The sequence below is a fragment of the Lampris incognitus genome, chromosome 7 (genome assembly GCF_029633865.1).
Source record: "Lampris incognitus isolate fLamInc1 chromosome 7, fLamInc1.hap2, whole genome shotgun sequence".
Classification (NCBI taxonomy): Eukaryota; Metazoa; Chordata; class Actinopteri; order Lampriformes; family Lampridae; genus Lampris; species Lampris incognitus.
Genome location: NC_079217.1, coordinates 33,273,452 through 33,299,327, shown reverse-complemented (window position 1 = coordinate 33,299,327; position 25,876 = coordinate 33,273,452). Strand labels below are relative to the sequence as shown.

General features: G+C 42.7%; 1 protein-coding gene across 1 annotated transcript; it reads left to right on the top strand.

Moving 5' to 3' along the window:
- The first annotated feature begins 3,174 nt into the window (after positions 1-3,174).
- Positions 3,175-22,336, top strand: LOC130115668 (P2X purinoceptor 5-like). The gene is made up of 12 exons (XM_056283437.1): positions 3,175-3,406; positions 3,881-4,031; positions 4,293-4,364; positions 10,842-10,917; positions 11,307-11,403; positions 13,114-13,194; positions 14,981-15,122; positions 17,690-17,826; positions 19,160-19,253; positions 19,427-19,492; positions 19,981-20,063; positions 20,689-22,336. Exons 1-12 carry the CDS (start codon positions 3,183-3,185, stop codon positions 20,774-20,776), a joined length of 1,311 nt encoding a protein of 436 aa, XP_056139412.1. The 5' UTR covers positions 3,175-3,182; the 3' UTR covers positions 20,777-22,336.
- The last annotated feature ends 3,540 nt before the right edge of the window (positions 22,337-25,876 follow it).

Here is a 25,876-nt window from a genome sequence, read left to right as displayed (position 1 = left end):
CCTCAACAAATTAACAGCTAGAATGCCAAAGGTCTGCAATGCTGTAATTGCTGCAAATGGAGGATTCTTTAACGAAAGCAAAGTTTGATGTAAAAAAATCTTATTTCAAATAAAAATCATTATTTCTAACCTTGTCAATGTCTTGACTCTATTTTCTATTCATTTCACAACATATGGTGGTGAATAAGTGTGACTTTTCATGGAAAACACGAAATTGTTTGGGTGATCCCAAACTTTTGAACGGTAGTGTATGTTGGGGCCGTCAATGAGCTCTGCAATGTGCTGAAGAGCCAGCTGATGTGGTTGCCCATATTGCTGGTTTAAGGCTGCCATGGTGTAAGTGAAGGGGTAATGAGTTTAGCATCTTACGCTGTCCTGGGTAAGACACTAAACTGCAACCACAGGCTGTAGAGGGGTAGCACCTTACCTTAGCAAGGGCCCTTTGGCTAAGGAAGACATCCCTACTGATAGAGCTGGTCCTCCTGCATGCCTGTATGGTACTTCCCATGGTGCTCAGTCCAGCCAACACCTTGGGATAGGAGAAGGGAACTCTGATTTCAAATCCACCTGCTGCCTTGAGGGTTGATGCCTCTTTAGGCAAAGGCTAGGAGAAGGTAACTCTGAATTCAAATCCCCAGGCACAGTCTACCCAGCTGTCAGTACCTGGAAAGGGTAAACCATGGCAGCTCTGCTCAGTCAACTCGGCAGCAGTTCTGGCAAAAAGCAACAGGATTCCTCTGCGGCCATCTCAGCTACACTGTGCCACAGAACAACAGGAAATCTTACCAAGGGACACTATAGAGCACCAGATAGTGTCGTCATCTAGGGTGCAGCCTCACATGTGCCCCTTACCAAGGCAATGGGAGGGAATAACTGGAGCTGGTCCCCAGGCACTGCACGGCAGCTGCCCACTGCTCCTAGCTACACAGCTAGGATGGGTTAAATGCAGAGAGTAAATTTCTTTTGTATGTATGTACAAAATGACTAATAAAGAATATTCTATTCTATTCTATTCTAATATTCTATTCTATTCTATGAGAATTGCTGTAAGACTCAGCAATGAGCAGAGGTTCTTCCAGCCTCAGATGTTCCACTAATATTTGGAATTTAAAGTGTTCTGTGGTATCTTGAGACAGGATCTTTTCCAGAGCAATCCTCAGTCTGTCAAACTCTCTTGGATTAGGGTGGATGAAATCGAGGATGGTTGGAGCAGGTCCCCGTTATGTCCGTTCCTGACCACCAGGTGGACTCAAGATTTCATGTCTGGAGAGATGGTGCTCAGGTAGAATGCTACACCTCCCCAGCAAATAATCACCTCTAGCAGGGTAGCTAAGATGACATTGGGCTTGACTGCTCTCGGCCTGGTGACGGAACCATTCTGGAGAATAACAGTGCTTTCTGGAGGTGGCAGGTCTCTCTGGGGAATGGTAGTGCCCAGCTAGATGACTTTTCTCTGGAATGTCGTGTTGTTCATATCTGTACCTGTGATTGGTGGGTCTTCAGTGGGGCGTGGTGAGTGCTGACTCGGAGTAATAATCATTGTAGAACCCTCTATATGGGAATGTGTCATACTTTACTCAACACACTCCTAAATGCAAGAAAGTAGTCATCTCGTACTGAAAGGCGGTGATATGACTCTGGATGATGTCCGCGTTCCAGGTCATGGCCAGGATGCCTGGCTGACAAGATGGGTTGACGTGCCTCCCTTTGCAATGTTGCCTCCACCTCCTGTGGGGGAATATATGACTTAAACCTTGGCATGGCACCTTCCCGGGGCTGGACCCCCCCCCCCTCCATGAAGGGGCTCTGACTTAGTCAAGGAGAACCAGCTGCAGGTGATCGATCAGAATCACGCAGATGTCTTCAAATTTTCCGTCTTTATTGCCACCACTACAACCACAATCCTTGTACAACAGTCTGATGACTCAGGGGTTTTGTGCTAGACGCACCTGACCACAGATAACCATTAGCACACGATAAAGTCCTTAATCCAGGAAAGCGTCTGATGTGTGGCGTACTTCAGACTACTTTTGGTGGAAACCGGGAGCAAACCTGTCACAGCCTCTCGCCCTTGACATCAAAGTGATCGCCCCTGACACCTGCTGACCCCCCCCCCCCCCGTCACAGCCTCTCACCCTTGACATCAAAGCGATCGCCCCTGACACCTGCTGACCCCCCCTTTTCACCCCGGTACACCAGCTGGTCACGCCCTCTCTCCCTTGACATCAAAGCAATCAGCCTCTCGCTCTTGACATCAACGCGATCGCCCTTGACACCTGCTGACCCCCCCCTTCACCCCGGTACACCAGCTGGCCATCAAAGCAGTCAGCCGCTCTCCCTTGACATCAAAGCGATCATCACCCTTAAAAAGCCTCCACTGTGGACCAGTCTTCGCTGGAACGTCGCCTTTCATGGACTTCTGCCTGCCTGCCTACCTGCCACTGAGCCAACTCCTGCTCTACCCCTGAGATCGGTTACTTCAATAAAGACTTGATTCTTCCCTTACCTGGTTGTCCCGTCTGCTTTTGGGTTTTTTCCTGATACGTGACAAAACCTAGCTCAATTCTGATTGGCCCAAAGCCCGTGTAAAGTAAGGCAGAGTTCCGGTGGGGCGAGAAAGCGAGTGAGAGGGAATATTAAGGTGAGAATGTCGCTGCCTGGCGGCCTGTTCAGGGTGTCTCCCCGCCTGCTGCCCAATGTTTGCTGGAATAGGCTCCAGCATCCCCGCGACCCCGAGAGCAGGATAGGCGGTTCAGATAATGGATGGAATTCGCTGCTAGAGAGGCCTTTTCGAAGGTCCGAATCAAGCATCCAAACAAAAACAATCAAAACAAGAACGCATTGATAGAACAATGATTCGAACATGGATATAACAGTCCCATAATCCCTTGCGCTTCCCCAACGCGTACCCGTTTGTCCAGCGACCGGCTGCCCCGATCGCTACAGTATGTTTTTTCTCCTTTTCTTATTTTTATTTCATTTAGCAAAAGATGTTTGCTTTTAATATGGTAAACATAAATTGATAAATAAAACTCATGGGGGGGGGCGGCGGCACAATAACTAATTTGGGGGCCACGGCCCGTGAGTAACCCCCCACACACACACACACACACACACACACAGAGACACACACCACCATGACGCCACAGCCACACTCCTGCTGACGGGCGGAGGTGCGATGAATGATTTGGAATCTGCTGCTGCTTCTCCGTTTATGGCTTTGGTCAGACTGCTCGGCTTTAGAGAGACGCTGTGGTGACAGGGGAACTAGTATGGCTGGGAGCTGCGGCGGCCTCTTCTCCTCCCTGTTCGACTATAAAACGGAAAAATACATCGTCGCTAACGACAAGAAAGTTGGGGTGTTGTATAGACTCGTACAGCTGTCCATCATCGGTTACATTATTGGGTAAGTAGCCATAACTTGTCTGTCTCTTCTGTGGTGGGCGTAATGGAGTGCCATACATGCGTATACCCTGTGTCATCCAAATGACCTGTTAAAATATATTTCATGCACGCTAACTGGGAAGGACAAACACGTTATTTTTATGTGTGAATTTTGATGCAGAATCGTTGGGTTAATATTATACAGACAACCGCTGTTAAAACTGAAATAGCCTTCATTGTTTTACCTGAAGCTCCACAAACACAAACCTTTTCTATTGTTTGGATCTCTTTGAAACCACTTTGTTCATGAAACGGCACAAAACAGAATAAGAGGTTACTTGAAGTAACAGATTGTTTGCACAAGAAGAAACTCAATGAATAAAAGCACACTATTGCTTAAGGACGTTTTTAAATCTTAAGTTCTTTCACACATGCATTTGTGTTACTTTAAAACATATTCTTGGATCACATCTCTGAGAGTTTTGTTTTCTCACAGATGGGTATTCTTGACCAAGAAAGGCTACCAGGAAACAGACGAAGCCATCCAGAGTTCTGTTATAACCAAACTTAAAGGAGTCTCAGTCACCAACACGTCTAAGTCTGGCCTGGAGGTGTGGGGTCCGGAGGACTACGTCATCCCACCACAGGTCAAAATGTATTATGTACTTTGAATTTGCCTATTGATATCACTGACGCCAGTGCACGAGGAATTTTTTTTTATTTTTGTTTTTTTATTCCTGCAAATAAATTCAAAATCTGTTAACATTTAGCTAGTGGTTTGGGACTACTTCATCTCAACAAGGCAAGATTGAACACCTGCAGCACAGTTGGCTAACAAACCAATAAAAGGTGACGTTCTCAATGCCAACACAAATGTAATTTATCTTGTGGTGTGTTTCAATTTATAGGGTGAAGCTGTTCTTTTCATTGTAACCAATTTCCTTGAAACGCCAGAGCAGAAGATGGGTTACTGTGCTGAGGTGAGGCTGTTATTTATATACTGGATGGAGTGACACTTTGTGTGATACAAATACATTTATCAGCTTGTTTCTGTTGAGCTGTAAAATCATGCTCAGATATGTATGTTTTTCTGTAGACCTGCTGGGTACAGATTGACTTATCCTGTATGTGTAAAGTGATTGGTTTGTTGTGCAATGTTAACTGCTGTCAACTTTTTGTGTTTCCTCTTCATTTTTCTCCAGCCTACAACTTGTGTGAATCTGTGTAACTTTAAAACTTGTGGTCTTTATTGGCACCCACATTTTCTGAAGAACGATTTTCCAGAAACTGTCTACTGTATTTTAAACTCAGGTGGTGTAGTGACGATGGAAGAGCAGGTACTATTAAGACAGGCTGTTTGTGTTTTTCAATGACAGTTTGCTATGTTTGATCTTTGTCTGCCTTAGTATTGTTTAGTGCAGACACGAGTTTGTTAAGCCTGACCTTGTCTTGCCTAAAGGACAACAAATACTATAGAAACCTAACAGCTTTAGGCGGAGATTATCCTGACTCCTGTTTGGTCACGTCTGAACTCAAACATAGGCATAGGTATGGGTATATATTAGTAAACATAGGCATTACAGAGGTGTGGGCCTGATTTGTGCCACAAACAATGGACTGAAACATTTCTCCATACTGCTCAAAGAAGGTTGAATCAGTTCATGTGGATATGTTTATTTAATTTATATCATTGACAGATACACTTCATCACTCGAGTGATGAACCGTATCTGTCAATAAACATATCCAGATGAACTGATTCAACCTTTTTTGATTTTCTTACCTGGATTATTATTATTATTATTTATTTTTTTTTATGTGGATTTTTCTCCCCAATTGTAACCAGCCAATTACCCCAGTCTTCCGAGCCATCCTGGTCACCGCTCACCCCCTCTACCGATCTGGGGAGGGCTGCAGACCACCACATGCCTCCCACGATACATGTGGAGTCGCCAGCCGCTTCTTTTCACTTGACAGTGAGGAGTTTCACCAGGGGGACGTAGCACGTTGGAGGATCACGCTTTCCCTCCCCAGTTCCCCCTTACCCCAGAACAGTCGCCCTGACCGACCAAAGGAGGCGCTAGTGCAGCGACTAGGACACATACCCACATTCAGCTTCCCACCCACAGACATGACCAATTGTGTCTGTAGGGATGCCTGACCAAGCCAGAGGTAACGCGGGGATTCAAACCGTGGATCCTCGTGTTGGAAGGCAACAGAATAGACTGCTACGCTACCAGTACGCCCCCCCCCCCACCTGGATTATTGAGCATACATCAAGATATTTTCCATGCTACGTTATCAGCACAATGCACCGCTCATTGTCACCAAAAGGTTTGTAGCCTTTTGTAAATTGTCACCTTCCATAAAGGTTGCATCTGAATGAAGCAGGGCCTGCCATCACTGGTGGAGGCCAGAAGCATCACAACTTCCAGCACAGTCTGTGTGGCTTGTATGGTGGCACTGTCAACACAACAAGCCAGCCAACATACTGAACTTAACCCAACATCTTAGATTCACTCAGTTAAATTCAGCAAACTTCAAGCTGATAATGTTGGTGCAAGACCTCATTCACCTGTATTTGTGTGTGAGAGTGTATGTGTGGGTAATTTTTTTTACATAATTTCCATTAGCTATGTCCTTTGGGTTTATTTCCAGAGGATTGCTGGTATGTAAACTGTTCCTCATAGGCACTGGGTCTGCTGCCTGACAGTTTACTTTAACAGTGAGCGTTCATGATGAGTAACAAGCCTGTACAAATACTACCCAGCCACTGCTCTTACAGTGCATCCGGAAAGTATTCACACCTCTTCACTTTCCCCACATTTTATGTTACAGCCTTATTCCAAAATGGAGTAAGTTCCTTTTTTTCTCATCAATCTACATATAATACCCCATAATAACAAAGTGAAAAAAGTTTTGTAGAAATTTTTGCAAATTTATTAAAAATAAAAAACTGAAATATTTCATGTACATAAGTATTCACACCCTTTACTCAGTACTTGGTTGAGGCACCCTTGGCAGCGATTACAGCCTCAAGTCTTCTTGGGTATGAAGCTACAAGCTTGGCACACCTATATTTGGGGTATTTCTCCCATTCTTCTCTGCAGATCCTCTCGAGCTCTGTAAGGTTAGATGGGGAGCGTCGCTGTACAGCTATTTTCAGGTCTTTCCAGAGATGATGGTTCAATGGGGTTCAAGTCTGGGCTCTGGCTGGGCCACTCAAGGACATTCACAGACTTGTCCCGAAGCCACTCCTTTGTTGTCTTGGCTGTGTGCTTAGGGTCGTTGTCATGTTGAAAGGTAAACCTTCGCCCCAGTCTGAGGTCCTGAGCGCTCTGGAGCAGGTTTTCATCTAGGATCTCTCTGTACTTTGCTCCATTCATCTTTCCCTCAATCCTGACTAGTCTCCCAGTTCCTGCCGCTGAAAAACATCCCCACAGCATGATGCTGCCACCACCATGCTTCACTGTAGGGATGGTATTAGCAAGGTGATGAGAGGTGCCTGGTTTCCTCCAGACATGACGTTTGGTATTCAGGCCAAAGAGTTCAATCTTGGTTTCATCAGACCAGAGAGTCTTGTTTCTCATGGTCTGAGAGTCCTTTAGGTGCTTTCTGGCAAACTCCAAGTGGCTGTCATGTGCCTTTTACTGAGCAGAGGCTTCTGTCTGGCCACTCTACCATAAAGGCCTGATTGGTGGAGTGCTGCAGAGATGGTTATCCTTCTGGAAGGTTCCCCCACCTCCACAGAGGAATGCTGGAGCTCTGTCAGAGTGACCATCAGGTTCTTGGTCACCTCCCTGACCAAGGCCCTTCTCCCCCGATTGCTCAGTTTGGCTGGGCAGCCAGCTCTAGGAAGAGTCCTGGTGGATCCAAACTTCTTCCATTTATGAATGATGGAAATCACTGTGCTCTTCGGGACCTTCAAAGCTGTAGACATTTTTTTGTACCCTTCCTCAGATCTGTGCAGCGATACAATCCTGTCTCAGAGGTCCACAGACAATTCCTTTGACTTTGTGGCTTGGTTTCTGCTCTGACATGCGCTGTCAACAGTGGGACCTTATATAGACAGGTGTGTGCCTTTCCAAATCATGTCCAATCAATTGAATTTACTACAGGTGGACTCCAATCAAGATGTAGAAACATCTCAAGGATGATCAGTGGAAACAGGATGAACCTGAGCTCAATTTTGAGTGTAATAGCAAAGGGTGTGGATACTTCTGTACATGCAATATTTCAGTTTTTTATTTTTAATAAATTTGCAAACATTTCTACAAAACCTTTTTCACTTTGTCATTATGCAGTATTGTGTGTAGATTGATGAGAAAAAAAAGAAATTTAATCCATTTTGGAATAAGACTGTAACATAACAAAATGTGGGGAAAGTGAAGGGGTGTGAATACTTTCCGGATGCACTGTATATGCATTCAAGTACTTGGCATTTCAGCGCCTTTATCCACAGCTGGGTGGTAGTTTGTGCCGTTATCTGTCATTTGAACTAAATCACAGGGAGGGTCAGGATTTTCCAAACTGTGCTTCTCACAACTTTTCTGACAGTGTGAAGCACATCTGGCCTTTTAGAGTTAATCAGAAATCAGGAATCAGGAACAATTTATTGTCATTTCATTCATGTACTTACGTACACAAAAGAGCAGTGCAACACAAAAGACAAAAACACATATCCAAAATCTCCCAAAAACGACACAGTCAAAAACATACAAAACCAGATAGAACAAAGCAAAAAAAAAAAACGCAGTCAACAACACAGTCCATTCAGTAAATCTGCAACACAATTAAAAACATTCACTGTCCAGAGAACGAATGCCAACCAGGATGACTGTCGGAACTGCTGGTCTGCATGAGCTAGCAGTTAGCTTAGCCTGCCCCGCTTCCACATACCTTTTTTTTTCTTTCCTTTATTGCCTAACTGACAACAAGTTGTACACATGTGACATTTTTACAACACAAATGACTACAGTACAAACAAACATGCAAGGGGAGTGGGCCAAATAAAAAATAAAAATAATAAAATGGAAAACAAAAGAAAAACATTTAAGACACAAATAAAAATAATAAAAAGGAAAAGAAAAAAAAAAAACATTTTAGACACAACAGCTAATATCACAATTCATTTACATACATATTTTACAGCGAACACATGCCATAACAGTTTTTGGGCCTTTTTATTGGCACTGGAATTAATACTTTTTATGTACTGTTCAAAACCTTTATAAAAAAAACAATAAAAGGGGTCTTTGGTTTGTAAACTTGCACTTAAGTATATCGAATTTAGCTAGAATAATCAATAGATTTATGATATATGCTCTTTCCTCAAATTTATTGTCATAGACAAAGAATCCAAAAATAATATACTCATAAAACAATGCAAAGTCCATGTTTAAGGTGTCACTAATAAATTTTGAAACATCTTTCCATAGAGTCCTAGAATATTGACAATGCCAAAAAAAAAAAAAAAAAAGATGGAGCACAGTTTGTGGACGAGCTGAGCAAAAATAACAATTTATATTTATATCGGCCTTAAATTTCTTGAGAAAATGCTTTACAGGGTAAAATGTATGTACATTTTTAAAGGAAACCTCTCTTATCTTATTAGTAAGAAAGTATTTGTGAGTCAATGACCATACTTTTGACCAAGGAATATTCTTGGCAAAGTTGCTCCAATAAGTAGTGCCGTAAGGCTTCATGACAACCTCACTCTGAAACAAAGAGTGAATAGCTTTGCTATTATTCTTGCAGGATGGTGAGAGACACAAATTTTCCCACAAGGGGAATCAGCAGGATTAACCAAAGAAACATCTTCTTGAACTAAACCCTTGCACAAAATTACAGAACCATTAGGAATAGCCCCCATTATCAGTGCGAATTCCTTAATTGTGACAGGAAAAGTGAAATGAGAGATGAGTTCATTGTAGTTCATAAGATGGCCTTCCAGTGTAATCAGTTCACTCACCAAAAAGATGTTTCTGTCAAACCAGTTCTTCAGAAATATACACCTATTTTTATATAAGATATCCCCATTATTCCAGATATAATAATGTTGTGGTGAGAAATTGTGCTTGTAAATTAATTTCCACACCAATAAAACCTATTTGTGAAAATCTGACAGTTTAACTGTTATTTTATTTATTTCATAATTGCATACCAATAGGAAGGGGAGCCCTCCAATTTGATTGAAAACAAATTTGGGAATGAAGTTCCACATGGTAATGGTACCCAGCTCTTTAACCTTGTGGAAGTGCTGATGGGGACATGGGAGTTTGACCAGCCAGTCTACATGTGTTTTGTGGACTTGGAGAAGGCTTATGACTGTGTACCCCGGGGCACTCTGTAGGGGGTACTGCGAGAGTATGGGGTACCAGGGCAGTTGCTACAAGTCATCCGGTCCTTGTATAACCAAAGTGAAAGCTGTGTCCGCATTCTTGGCACAAAGTCAAGTATGGTGGGTGTTGGACTCCGCCAAGGGTGTCCCTTGTCTCCGATTCTGTTTGTGATATTCATGGACATGATCTCAAGGCGCAGCCAAGGTGAGGAGTGTGTCCATTTTGGGAACCTCGGAATTGCATATCTGCTCTTCGCAAATGATGGTGTTTTGTTGGCTTCACCAGAACATGACCTCCAGCGTGCACTGGAGCAGTTTACAGCTGAGTGGGAAATGGCTGGGATGAGAGTTAACACCTCCAAGTCCGAGGCCATGGTTCTGTACTGGGAAATGTTGGATTGTTCCCTCCGGGTTGGGGATGAGTTGTTGCCTCAAGTGAAGGAGTTCAAGTACCTTGGGGTCTTATTCATGAGTGAGAGTAGGATGGAGCGGGAGATTGACAGGCGGATTGGTGCAGCATCAGCAGTAATGCGGACATTGTACCGGATCGTTGTGGCGAAGAGGGAGCTGAGCCAGAAGGCAAAGCTCTCAATTTACCAGTCAATCTTTGTTCCAACCCTCACCTATGGTCATGAGCTTTGGGTAGTGACCGAAAGGGTGAGATCATGGATACAAGCGGCTGAAACGAGTTTCCTCCATAGGGTGTCTGGGCTCAGCCTTAGAGACAGGGTGAGGAGCTTGGACATCTGGAGGGAGTTCAGAGTAGAGCCGCTGCTCCTTCATGTCGAAAAGAGCCAGGCACGGCCAACTGGGAGAAGACCCCGGGGTAGACCCAGAACTCGCTGGAGGGACTCCATGTCCAATCTGGAATGGGAACGCCTTGGGATCCCCAGGAGGAGCTGGAGGGCGTTGCTGGGGAGTGCCCTACTTAGTGTCCTACTTGAATAATATTTGGATAAATCTACATCAAATTTGGGTCCTATTGACAACCAGTTGAACACTGTTCTCTCATATGTTTAGTGTTTGTCATGGAATGAGTAGACAAACATGGTCATTTGTTAGAAGATGAGGTCAGTATTTGTTGAACCACATCTCTTTTGTGTGATCTTTGTTCCCAGAGCTCCAAGGTGCTGGATGGTCACTGTAGAAGTAACCAAGACTGTGAGGAGGGAGCAATGGTTGTGGCTGGGCATGGTAGGAACAAACCTCCCTGATGTTATTTGAATATTCAAATGCACTGTTTAAGAGTTTCTAGTTCTGAGTGGAATGGTGTAACATTAAGTTATTTAGTTAAGTAAAATTCAGAAAGATTAATTGGTTCAAAATAGATCTGCTTGGACAAAAGATATACTATGTATACATATTCAGGTTGCTATATGGTCCATTTTCATGGTTGTTGGCTAAATTTCACTGTCATAGTTGCCTCAGGACTTCTGTGCAGAATTCATGTTTGAGGCAATTCATCTTGATATCCCCAATATGCTTCATCAGAGATGGTCTCCACTTTTACATGTACAACTGTACTTTTCACAGTAATGACTAACATTTGTTCATGGTGTTTTACATGCCGTTGTTTTCTGAAGGAGTTATGAGTGGGCAGTGTTTGAAAAAGGATACAAACTCCACTGGTACCTGTGAAATTTATGGCTGGTGTCCCATTGAGAGACCCTTCAAACCACAGTAAGAAGCAACCAAGGCACCAGAAAACTATTCTGGCCACAGAATTTGCTTATTCAGTTTATCTCTGGTCCTTCTTTTTTTTTTTTGTCTTTTTGTATTCTTCATGTGAAAAAGTGCAACTATTACACACACAAAATTGCTCACACGTAGATAAACATACATATAAAGATTTGCACTGTTCATGTGTATGCTGAGGTGTTTGGTTAAACATAAATCTGTGTGTAATCTATATTTGTAACAGCTACAAGGCTTGAGGACACTGGTATTGTTCTTATTTTTGATATTAATATGTGAGCTCATCAATGATATTTAGTATTTTATGCATATTCATGGCATGTATATAGATTGTATATGCCAACCTATGGACTTGCCCCTGACTGACTTTAATTTTAGGCAGACTCTCAGTTTGTCTGCCAGACTAACATGCCCAATGCCCTTCCTGAATGATACATATCCAGGAAAAGACCCACTTTATATGGAGCTAGCTTTGGTTTGCAAGAATTGGTTCAAATTTAGAACTTAGAGATAAAAATACACTTACCTCGAGTGTCCGGGTGGCGTGGCGGTCTATTCCATTGCCTACCAACACAGGAATATTCGGTTCGAATCCCTGTGTTACCTCCGGCTTGGTCAGGCGTCTGTAGGGACATACTTGGCCGTGTCTGCGGGTGGGAAGCCGGATGTGGGTATGTTTCCTGGTCCCTGCACTAGAGTCTCCTCTGGTCGATCAGGGTGCCTGTTGGAGGGGGGCGGATTGAGGGGAATAGCATGATCCTCCCATGTGCTACGTCCCCCTGGTGAAACTTCTCACCGTCAGGTGAAAAGAAGAAGCAGCTAGCGACTCTACATATACCGGAGGAAGCATGTGGCAGTCTGCAGCCCTCCGCGGATCAGCAGAGGGGTTGGAGCAGAGATCAGTGGCTTGGAAGAGTGGGGTAATTGGCTGGGTACATTTGGGGAGAAAAAGGGGAAAAAGTAAAAAAAAAAAAACACGTAACTTCATTTTTTACTTTTATTTAACTTTACCTTGTCTTCAAGGGACACTTGGTCAAAAAGTACCACTGAAACAAACAAGAGTTGGAGACATCATACAACAATTTACATGAGCAAAAATCTTTTTCATTGAAAAAAAGAGAACACTGACAATTCAATTTTTTTTAGTAAGCAGCCATTTAGCATCAAGTCTATTTAAACATTGAATAAACAAGTCAGAGCAGCACGGTAGTGCAGTGGTTAGCGCGGTCACCTCAAAGCAAGAAGATCCTGGGTTCGAACCCTGGGGTTGTCCAACCTTGGGGGTCGTCCTCTTTGTGGAGTTTGCATGTTCTCCCCGTGTCTGCGTGGGTTTCCTCCCACAGTCCACAGACATGTAGGTCCTACTAGAAATTGTCCCTAGGTGTAAATGTGATGACTGTCGGCCTATCCAGGGTGTCTCCTCGCCTGCCGCCCAATGACTGCTGGGATAGGCTACAGCATCCTGTGACCCTGAGTAGGATAAGCGGCTTGGATAATGGATGGATAATTGATAAACAAGTCAAAGCTAGCTCCTGAGTTTACATTTCATTATGTATTTCAGAGAGACAGTCCTCCAACTTTAAAAATAAAAAAGACGATGCAAAGCTCAATAAGGAAGGATTGGAGTGCGTCTTTAAAGTTCAGGTTTAGTTCTTATTAGCGAGGTGCCAAATATACTATATTATTCTTTTACAGACGTCCTCTGTTGACAAAGGTGGAGAACTTCACTATTTACATCAAGAATTTCATCCGATTTCCCAAGTTTACATTTTCCAAGTAAGATATCTTCTTCCATACTATCCAATCTTCTTAATGGAAAAAAAAATCCTTGATTATAACAAAAAAGTTAGAAGCTACACTACCGTTCAAAAGTTTGGGATCACCCAAACAATTTTGTGTTTTCCATGAAAAGTCACACTTATTCACCACCATATGTTGTGAAATGAATAGAAAATAGAGTCAAGACATTGACAAGGTTAGAAATAATGATTTGTATTTGAAATAAGATTTTTTTTACATCAAACTTTGCTTTCGTCAAAGAATCCTCCATTTGCAGCAATTACAGCATTGCAGACCTTTGGCATTCTAGCTGTTAATTTGTTGAGGTAATCTGGAGAAATTGCACCCCACGCTTCCAGAAGCAGCTCCCACAAGTTGGATTGGTTGGATGGGCACTTCTTGTGTACCATACGGTCAAGCTGCTCCCACAACAGCTCAATGGGGTTCAGATCTGGTGACTGCGCTGGCCACTCCATTACCGATAGAATACCAGCTGCCTGCTTCTGCTCTAAATAGTTCTTGCACAATTTGGAGGTGTGTTTAGGGTCATTGTCCTGTTGTAGGATGAAATTGGCTCCAATCAAGCGCTGTCCACTGGGTATGGCATGGCGTTGCAAAATGGAGTGATAGCCTTCCTTATTCAGAATCCCTTTTACCCTGTACAAATCTCCCACCTTACCAGCACCAAAGCAACCCCAGACCATCACATTACCTCCACCATGCTTAACAGATGGCGTCAGGCATTCTTCCAGCATCTTTTCATTTGTTCTGCGTCTCACAAACGTTCTTCTTTGTGATCCAAACACCTCAAACTTGGATTCATCCATCCACAACACTTTTTTCCAGTCTTCCTCTGTCCAATGTCTGTGTTCTTTTGCCCATCTTAATCTTTTTCTTTTATTGGTCAGTCTCAGATATGGCTTTTTCTTTGCCACTCTGCCCTGAAGCCCAGAATCCCGCAGCCGCCTCTTCACTGTAGATGTTGACACTGGTGTTTTGCGGGTACTATTTAATGAAGATGCCAGTTGGGGACCTGTGAGGCGTCTGTTTCTCAAACTAGAGACTCTAATGTACTTATCTTCTTGCTCAGTTGTGCAACGCGGCCTCCCACTTCTTTTTCTACTCTGGTTAGAGCCTGTTTGTGCTGTCCTCTGAAGGGAGTAGTACACACCGGTGTAGGAAATCTTCAATTTCTTAGCAATTTCTTGCATGGAATAGCCTTCATTTCTAAGAACAAGAATAGACTGTCGAGTTTCAGATGAAAGTTCTCTTTTTCTGGCCATTTTGAGCGTTTAATTGACCCCACAAATGTGATGCTCCAGAAACTCAATCTGCTCAAAGGAAGGTCAGTTTTGTAGCTTCTGTACCGAGCTAAACTGTTTTCAGATGTGTGAACATGATTGCACAAGGGTTTTCTAATCATCAATTAGCCTTCTGAGCCAATGAGCAAACACATTGTACCATTAGAACACTGGAGTGATAGTTGCTTGAAATGGGCCTCTATACACCTATGTAGATATTGCACCAAAAACCAGACATTTGCAGCTAGAATAGTCATTTACCACATTAGCAATGTATAGAGTGTATTTCTTTAAAGTTAAGACTAGTTTAAAGTTATCTTCATTGAAAAGTACAGTGCTTTTCCTTCAAAAATATGGACATTTCAATGTGATCCCAAACTTTTGAACGGTAGTGTATATGTTTGAAAATGTATCCAGAATTGTAACATACACTTGTTTATTTATTTATTTTTTATTGCTAATGTTCTTTTCCAATCTGTCAGGTCCAACGTCCGTGACACGACCAATGACTCATATCTGAAAAACTGTCACTATGATGAAGATCTCCACCCCTACTGCCCTATATTCCGTTTAGGAGACATTACTAGACGAGCCGGTTATGACTTCCAGGACATGGACATACGAGTTAGTGTTACATCTTGCCAACAGGCCTGATGTTTACATATAGTAGTATATATTTGCTGTTATTGTAAATTTAGTATTTTGAACATTAAAGACATCCTTCTGTACCCACTGGTACAATGTATCAATTGGCTGCATGAATGCAAATGAAAAAATATAATCACCACTGGACAAAAGGCTCGCTTAAATTAAGCTCAAAGGAAAATAGTTAATTTTTAATCTAAGTCTTATTTTACCATCATTAGCTGTCAAACTGGGTGATGGGTAGCAGACCCATTCTGTATTGAGCAAGCTAGTTTCAACTCACTGCTACTAACTAAGCTGCAACATAAACAAGTACTACAACTACTACCACTACTTTCAGCTGCTCCTGTTAGGGGTTGCCACAGCAGATCACCCGCTTCCATCTTTTCCTGTCCTCTGCATCTTCCTCTGTCATGTCAGCCACCTGCATGTCCTCCCTGACCACATCCATAAACCTCCTCTTTGGCCTTCCTCTTTTCCTCTTCCCTGGCAGCTCCATATTCAGCATCCTTCTCCCAATATACCCAGCATCTCTCCTCCACACATGTCCAAACCATCTCAATCTTACCTCTGTTGCTTTGTCTCCAAACCGTCTTATCTGAGTTGTCCCTCTAACATACTTGTTCCTAATCTTGTCCTTCTTCATCACTCCCAATGAAAATCTCAGCATCTTAACTCTGCCACCTCCAGCTCTGCCTCCTACCCTTTCATCAGTACCATTGTCTCCAAACCATATAACATAGCTGGTCTCACTACCATCTTGTAAACCTTCCCTTTAACTCTTGCTGGTACCCTTCTGTCACAAATCACTCCTGTTCTCCACCTACTTCACCCTGCCTGCACTCTCTTCTTCACCTCTCTTCCACACTCCCCATTACTTTGAACAGTTTACCTAAAGTAAACTCATCCACCTTCATCGCTTGTACTCCTTGCATCCTTGCCATTCCACTGTCCTCTCTCTCATTCATGCATATGTATTCCATCTTGCTCCTACTTACTTTCATTCCTCTTCTCTCCAGTGCATACATCCATTTTCCCAGGCTCTCCTCAACCTGCTCCCTACTCTCACTACAAATCGCAATGTCATCCACGAACATCATAGTCCACGGAGACTCCTGTCTGATCTTGTCTGTCAACCTGTCCATCACCACTACAAACAAGAAAGGGCTCAGAGCCAATGCTTGATGTAATCCCATCTCCAACTTGAACCCATCCGTTATTTCAACCACACACCTCAACATTGTGACACTGCCCTCATACATATCCTACACCACTCCCACATACTTCTCTGCCACTCCCAACCTAGCTTCCACTGCTCTTTTCCCTATCTTCATGCTCTGGCTGATCAACTTTATACTTCTGTAGTTGCTACTGTTGTGCACATCACCTTTATTCTTGAAAATTGGTACCAGTATACTTCTTCTCCACTCCTCAGGTATCCTCTCCAAGATTGTATTTAACAATCTAGTTAAAAACTCCACTGCCATCTCTCCTAAACCTCCATGCCTCCACAGGTATGTCATCTGGACCAACCACCTTTCCACTCTTCATCCTCCTCACAGCCGCCATCACTTCCTCCTTGCTAATCCACCGCACTTCTTAATTCACTATCCCCACATCATCCAACCTTGTCGCTCTCTCGTTTTCTTCATTCATCAGCTCCTCGAAGTACTCCTTCCACCTTCTCAGCATGCTCTCCTCACTTGTCAGCACATTTTCATCTCGATCTTTCATCGCCCTAACCTGCTGCACATCCTTCTCAGCTTGGCCCCTCTGTTTAGCCAATTGGTACAAGTCATTTTCTCCTTCCTTAGTGTTCAACATAAGCTGCAACATAAGCCTTCACCAAATAACATCCACTATAAGAGCTTTTTAATGGGCTCCGATTGTTATGACAGGAGTCTAAAAAGCCTCAGCTAAGATATCAGTCATGGAATATTATATATCTATGTATCTTTATATAAAGATCAATTCATTTCTAATCCAGAGCAGAGGTCTTGCTCTATAATCACACGTTGAGTGAGTTGTTGCAGGAAGACAACAGTGGAAGTGGGAGAGAGTTGGAGAGAGGTGCAAAAAAGAAAATGTATAAAAGGTCTATCACTGGGCTGACTGACTGTACTGGGATTGTCTTTTCAAATGGAAGGTGTTTTCAGACACTTCTCATAAACATTCAGTCTGTTAGTGTTAAAGAAAGCTCTTATAGTGGTTGGTATTTGGTGAAGGACTACATTGCAGTGTGGTGTGCAGCAGTCAGCTGATGCTAGCTTGCTCAATACTGAATAGCTTTGTTTTACTCCTAACAGTAGGAGAATAGCCCTTAGCTGAAGAAATACCAGTTTTCCTTGAGAGTGTCCCTTTGTCCTCAAGTAAACTGAAAATGTGTACAATTTTGAACTTTCAACCTATTGCTTAAAAATAATGCAAATTTAAATATGGCAGGAAACCTTGATTTAAGATGTTTTTTTTTTTTTTTTTAGATGAATGTATGAATGTTTCCCTGCTCTGAGTGCAGGAGTTTGTGGAACACTTGCTCTGTTTTTCAGGGAGGTGCAATTGGTATTCTGATCGAGTGGAACTGTGACCTTGACAAAGGGCATTCAAACTGCCACCCACTTTACCAATTCACTCGACTGGACATCAATGTCACCAACAAGTCTGTTGCATCAGGATTTAATTTCAGGTGACTTGAAATGAAGTCATTGGTGTAGTACATTTTTTGCACATACACATTTAGTATACGGAAAAATGCTTATGCATATGTTATGTGTATGTTAATTTTGCAATTGAAAAAAATAATTAAGATTCTAGTCTCATGAAAAGGCTTTTATCTACAGTTAGTACTTTTTAATAGCAATTTGGGGTAAGAATAATACATGGGGGTTATGGATATATTAGTAATGTGCATCTTTCATTCCGACCTCATAAGCAAAATGACTCCTGAGTTCTTTGTTCTATCAAAACTAGGGCTTACCTTAGTTAGGTAAGAAAGTCAGATGGATTTCAAATGGCTGAATTTTGAGATGTAGTTAAGGAGATGAATGGATAGTAAAGCTGTAACATCGCTTGCTGTGACTGATAGAATCTATGACAGCCCATCCAACATGACGCGATGCAAGCGAGAGATTTTTTTAATCACTTTCAATACTTTTAACTAATCTGTCCTGTCTAGCTACTTGCAACAGTGAAAAGGGCAAGTGACATTTCACTTGGTTGAGAAATCACTAAGCAAAGTTTAGCTGACTTGTTTCAATGCAAATGACAGGGGAACAGAGTTAACGCCCACTCTGCAAAATGACTGGTTCCTGTTGTTTTTAAAAAAAATGTTTAACCTGCAACACTATTGGATCCTGTCAGGACAGTTTGATGTGTCAAATTGCCAGGCGTTCACTTGCTCCTGTTATGTTAGGAACCAACATTAGCTGCAGTAGCTGCAAACAGCATAACAGCTGATAGCAACAGCCATTCAGCTAATTGCTATATGCCATTTTACCATCCACTGATTGGTAAAATGGCATAATTAATGAGAGTTGTAGTCTAATGTCCTGCAGTTCTTGAACTGGCGGTTGATCAACTTCAGGTTCATATTCTGGGTCCGATTATGGCTCATTTTGATAAGGCTGCCATAATTCAAAAACGCGAGCACACAAATTTTAACACACCAGTAGGTGAACCCAATGGAATGTGTTTTCATTTTGCCTGTCAATCAAAATTTGAATGGGAGGGTCTTATCATTTTGGACAGCTCAAACGGGCTTTTTAGTCCTTCAATGAAAACTGGGTTTATAAAATGTGTTTATTTTAATGAATTCTTACTGAAATGAAAGAAAAGTAGATTATCAGTGTTAAGTAGGGTTTATCATATCCTAAGCCACTAGACCTGACCTTTAAAAAAAACTGGATTATCCTTTTTTGTTGAAGTTTATTTATACATAACTTGCTTGATGGGAAAGCTGCTATTGATTTCCTTGTTCATGTGATGTTTCAAAATCTGATATTGTACTGTTCTTGCTGCAGACATGCCCGTTATTACAAAAATGCAGCTGGGGAAAGCTACCGAACCCTATTTAAAGTCTATGGTGTGCGGTTTAACATCATGGTGCATGGAAAGGTTTGGAAAATATTGTTTTCAGTATGATATATGAAATATACCTTATCACATGCCTTAAACAAGCAACAGTGAAAAATGTAGAATGTATTACTGCTCTATCTTTTTTTAATCATTTTAAACCATATCACTTGTATTTCTACTTGTGTTTTTGCATGTTATTTGTATTTCCAAAGGTGGGAAAGTTCAGCATCATCCCAACAGTCATCAATATAGGCTCAGGATTGGCTTTAATGGGTGCTGTGAGTATTTCAGTTTTTCAGCAGTTACAAAAGCATAAGATAAACCATAGTTCTCGCCATATGTCTCTGAAGCTGTTGTCATCCTAACCTAGCAAGATTGTTAGCTGTTTTCCTTGTGTTTCATGATTGTAGGAAGTTGAAAAGCCCAAAGTAACACAAAGGTAGTTTCCCTTTATCTGTCAGGCCAATCATTAAAGGAGGTTTGGTATATAAAAAGGAAAAATGTAAATGAGGCAGCAGATTCTAACCAGTTATATTTTCCCTTTATAAGACAACTGGGTACATGTAAGATGAGACAAATGCCATAAGTGAAAGTCACACATATACTAGAATAAGACTGTCTGCAGATCAGGTAGAAGTCATTATGGGGCTATTGCCCTTTCCTTAAATCTTAAATGGAAAGGAGTGACATAACAAGGCTTATAGGAATATATGTCATGATGTCAATAATAATGCTGCAGCACTAAATGTGACATGTTACTTAACAGGGAGCTTTCTTTTGTGACATGGTCCTTCTCTACCTGATGAAGAAGAGCACCTTTTATAGGGAGAGGAAATTTGAAGCATCCAGGTAAAGAGTGAGGAAATGATTCAGGAAAGTAATGTTTAACTAAACTAATGTTTATTTATGTCTCTCCCCTTCTTAATTCATTAGGCATGTATACATGAACATTTGTAAAAGTAGATGTGCAGGTGTAAGTTAGCCCATAGATTGTGCCCTTGTTCCTCTCATTAATTTCTGCCTTGCCTTACTATACATTTCTTATTGGCTATTGGCAGTCTGTTCTTGGAAGGAATCACTATTACACAACTGGCTGATGTGAAGTTGTAAATACTAAAAATGTTTAATATCTGCTAATGGCCCAGCTCGGGTCAGTCTGTGAGATGACCAGTGTGACAGACTGGGTGTGTGATTCCATAACAATGCTGCATAATCTTTGCTGACCAACTGGTGATGACCAATTTTGCAGTTGTTAAGTTTGGAGTTCTCCTGCCATTGTCAAGATGAGCAAAACTGGGGAAAAAAATAAAAAACTTCCCAGATAATTCACTGATATGCAGCTGCCCTAACTCAGAGCCCAGTTTACAAGATGTGGTATAAGGCTTATATTAATTGTATCGCTAAAAGCAAATCAGGAGCTTTTTTGTGAAATTTCCTTTGTTTCTTTTGTAACAAAACTGTCTCCTCTCCACAGACATAATAAAAATCTAGTTCACAGCAACAGCATACAAGACAAGGAATCAGAGCAGAAACAGCTTGCTGACCCGCCACCAGAGCTTTAGGTGCCAAAACTCCAGCTCACTACAACCCAGGAAGTCGGAGTTTGCCAAACAGTCTCCTCAGTGTGCACGAATGTCTCAGATCCTGACTAAGAGGTGGAGGCACATGGGTGGGACACTGAAATGCTCCTAAATATCAATATTAATGTGTTTCACTGAATTGGGACTGTCTATACTGTATTCTTAGAGAGTATCTTAGAGAGTATCTCAAAAAAGATGGAAAAGATGTCAACAATTGCAACGGATTTCTTTGGGACAGGTAATCATCCGACAGCACACTTTTGTTATTAAGCTGACTGGAACATAATAATTTGGTGGAGCAGAAGTAACAGTGTGCACATATACCCCAAATTGAGCCCAGATACAGGACGAAGTACACACCCATACCAAAAGGAAAAATATACCCAATAGATATTTCAAACTCCCAAGAAGTTTTATTACTGCAGTTTTTCAACTGATGGGGCAATTTATCAACCAAAGTCTATGTCGGGCAGATGAGATCCTTATGAACTTTCTGTATACCCCCCCCCCTTTTCTCCTAATTGTATTTGGCCAATTACCCCACTCTTCCAAGCCGTCCCATTTGCTGCTCCACCCCCTCTGCCGATCCAGGGAGGGCTGCAGACTACCAAATTCCTCCTCCGATACATGCAGAGTTGCCAGTCGCTTCTTTTCACTTGACAGTGAGGAGTTTCACCAGGGGGACGTAGCACATGGGAGGATCGCGCTATTCCCCCAGTTCCCCCTCCCCTGGAACAGGTGCCACAACTGACAAGAGGAGGCGCTAGTGTAGCAACCAGGACACATACCCACATCCAGCTTCCCATCTGCAGACACGGCCAATTGTGTCTGTAGGGGCACCCAACCAAGCCAGAGGTAACACAAGGATTTGAACCAGTGACCCCTGTGTTGGTAGGCAACAGACTATACTGCCACGCCACCCAGACATCCTCTTTCTGTACACTTTTAATCGCCTGGATTATAATCAAGTGAATTAGTAAAAGCTAAATCCCTAAAGATTTATATCCTAACAAATACCTGTTTCAGTTATTTCTATGCATAACAAACAGGAATATTCAATTCATGAAAGCTTTGGTACTTGTCAAAGTCCTTACCAATAAGCCAGTGGCAAAGCTGTCCCCGTTGGAGCAAAACACAGAGGAATAAGGCAGGATGAAGCTAAGCTGTTTTGACTAACAAGCAGATGTGCACTTTTTTCAAGATACCACTACCTTAAATGCTAAAACTTAGTTTTACCATGTTTTTCTTTCTTGTTTTGGGAGGAAGGTACTGACATAACAGAAGTTCTAGTTGACAGGTCTGAACTTTATTTCAATAAAGGTCAAATGAAACAGTTACTGTGAATGGGTGACCTAACATACAAATCAAATGATGATCAAGTTTGCTTTAATAATTTACATTTGAAAATGTACATTTGAAAATTACATGGAAAATGTATTTACATTCAACATTTTAAAAAAAAAGTATTCTTATTCATTTTTGCTTTTTTTTCAAAAATTATATTCAAAAATATTTGTTTTATTTATTAAATGGTGCAGGTTAAAGCAATCTGTCTGATTGATTTAAGAGATTATATGTATGTGTATATATATATATATATATATATATATATAGCATAATAGATTCTCAATTAGCCCAAGTGCTGTCTGCATGTATGTTAGAGTAGTAGAAAAATACAGAACCACTGTTTCCTAGTTAGACATCATGTACTGCTCACATGTTTTGCTTACAACTCATGTTTTGCCTAAAACTGACCCTTCCACGGATGTCAGCACTTCCTTATCTCTCTGCAAATGGGTAAGGTTGCAGCTGGCTGAAATCGGTTAGGGCAGCTTAGACAATACACATCCTTGTATCTCTATAAAAACTTTGTACTCCTCCTGTTCAGGGCTTTCTCTCTTTCCCTACCCTGTATGGGGTGAGCCGGTTTGCAAACACTGAATCAAACTGACTCAGAAAGATGAGACTGACTCAGAATTTTATTTTATTTTTATTACAAAGATTGCCACCACAAACTTGGCATTGTGGGTAGGATCACTCATGTGAGGGGGCTTCTGGGACTCGACGCGGCAGGTAACAGTGTGCACACCCTGAAGTCTGGGACTTCAGCCGCACCCTCCCTGTCAAAGAGGGTCGAGAAGTGGGGGCCTGACACCTGAGGACCGGACTCACTCACCGTTGTGATAAAAAAAAAGAAGTGGTAAACGATCTGTCTCTCTGGTAAGATAATTCTTTTACAAAAAATTGTACACAAGGTTATGGGAACCTAATAAGAGAAAAAAAGATTATTCTGTTCAACTTTATATAACTGGCGAGTTACTAGGGCAGGTAGATGATTAATTGTTCAGTTGACTAGGTCAAAAGAGGTATACTGGGTACAAACGGTGTATTTATGATATACTGTGTAACAAGTTCTATTTGGGCCAAGATATCTAACCAAGTAGTTCGTATCAGGACTCAATCGGTTAAACAGTCTAGTAAAGGGTTTAAGACTCTAGGTTGACTCTAGGAGTATAAAAGGCACACTGACGAGGTTTTAGAAAAAAAGTATTAAATGCCGGTCTTTTATTATCAATATGATCAGTATTCAAATCCCTTCTCAATAAGGTCAAACATATCAAACATACACTACCGTTCAAAAGTTTGGGATCACCCAAACAATTTTGTGTTTTCCATGAAAAGTCACACTTATTCACCACCATATGTTGTGAAATGAATAGAAAATAGAGTCAAGACATTGACAAGGTTAGAAATAATGATTTGTATTTGAAATAAGATTTTTTTTACATCAAACTTTGCTTTCGTCAAAGAATCCTCCATTTGCAGCAATTACAGCATTGCAGACCTTTGGCATTCTAGCTGTTAATTTGTTGAGGTAATCTGGAGAAATTGCACCCCACGCTTCCAGAAGCAGCTCCCACAAGTTGGATTGGTTGGATGGGCACTTCTTTGAGCAGATTGAGTTTCTGGAGCATCACATTTGTGGGGTCAATTAAACGCTCAAAATGGCCAGAAAAAGAGAACTTTCATCTGAAACTCGACAGTCTATTCTTGTTCTTAGAAATGAAGGCTATTCCATGCGAGAAATTGCTAAGAAATTGAAGATTTCCTACACCGGTGTGTACTACTCCCTTCAGAGGACAGCACAAACAGGCTCTAACCAGAGTAGAAAAAGAAGTGGGAGGCCGCGTTGCACAACTGAGCAAGAAGATAAGTACATTAGAGTCTCTAGTTTGAGAAACAGACGCCTCACAGGTCCTCAACTGGCATCTTCATTAAATAGTACCTGTTAGAGCCTGCATGCAGACTCGAGCAAGGGCGCTCGGCTTGGGGATCCTGGCTCGCCGTTCAACACTTTGCAAGTCCACAAAAAAAAACCCAACCTGCATATAGCAGGGGTTCAGTTAGGAGTCTTATCTAAATCTCGACTGTACAGTATAACTTCTATATCAATTATAAATCAATTCAGCATCAACTCACGTTACCTCACATGAACACACATGAATCAAATGAGTCGTTTGTTATGTCTGCACACATCGACAGTGCTGCATTTGATTTGGTGCTGTTCTATTGTGCTGGGATCGATTGGTGTTGCCTGCGGGCTCTGGGTTGTTTGATCGGGTCTGCCTGTGATGCTGTGTCAGTCTGAATAAACAATGCAACGCAGAGGTTGTGTCGAGCGACAGCGCTGTGTCCTGACGTGATTTCTAAACACAATATTGGCGACGAGGATGGCTGCTATCTCTCTCCCGCCACCTGCCTCCTTCCTGGGTATGACAAGTTACTACCTGAGGTTTCTTCCCCAGTACTCTGCGACCACAGCCCCCCTGCGCCAGCTGCTGCGTAAGGACGAGCCATGGGTGTGGTCAAAGGCATGCAGTGACGCTGTGCGTGATCTCAAGACTCAATTGACTTCACCACCAGTGTTGGCTCACTTCAACATCTCCAGCTCCACCTTTGTGACCTGTGACGCATCAGCCAAAGCGATAGGGGCTGTGCTGTCTCAAACCCAGAACGGTGTGGAGAAGCCCATCGCCTTCGCCTCCCGTGCCCTCAACCTGACCGAGCAGCGGTACTCCGTGGGTGAGCGTGAGGCGTTAGCCTGTATCTGGACTTGTGAAAGGTGGCACCTCTACCTCTATGGCCGCCCCTTCACCCTCAGCACAGATCACAAGGCCCTGACAGTGCTTCTGTCCACATCTGGGGCAGGCCACAAACCCCTGAGGCTGCACCGCTGGTCTGACCGCCTCCGCCAGTACAACTTCAGCCTGCAGTTCACCCCAGGCAGAGACAATGTTGTCGCCGACCTGCTCTCTCGCTCTGTCTCCACCCCAGCTCCACAGACAGACACTGACTGTGTGGAAAAGGACATTGTCCAAATGCTACACACACCCCTTCAGGCCACTGTCTCTCTGCAGAAGCTGAGGGCAGCCTCCAAACAGGACCCTGTCCTCTCCCAGCTCCGCACCTACATCCAGAACGGCTGGCCTCACAAGGTCCCAGAGGAGCTGGCTGCGTTCGCCCGAGTCAGACAGGAGCTCTCCTGCTGGAACAACATCTGCATGGCACGTGGGTTTTGCACAGTGGTCCCAGCTGCTCTCCGTGCGAGTGTTTTGAATATGGCCGTGAAGGCCACCTGGGCATTGTGAAACTGAAACAGCGCTGCCGAGACCTGGTGTGGTGGCCGGGGATAGACAGAGATATTGAGGCTCTGGTGAAGGACTGTTCTGCCTGCCTTGTGAGTGGCAAGACTGGCCACCAGGCTCCCCCACCCCTGCAACCTCTCAGCCCTGGGAACACCTGCAGTTGGACATTTGTGGTGAGATCCATGGAGTTCCCCACCACCAACGCTTCATGGTGGTCGCCTACGATCTACACTCAAAATGGCCTGAACTCACCACTTCTGGCACTGTGACCTCACAGATCATCATCGACTTCCTGGACTCTCTTTTCTCTTGCTGGGGCCTCCCAAAGACCATCACCACTGACAACGTCCCTCAGCTGGTCTCTGCTGAGTTCACTGCTTATCTCGGAAACTAGGGCATCCGTCATATACACACTGCGTACTACCACCCCCAGGCC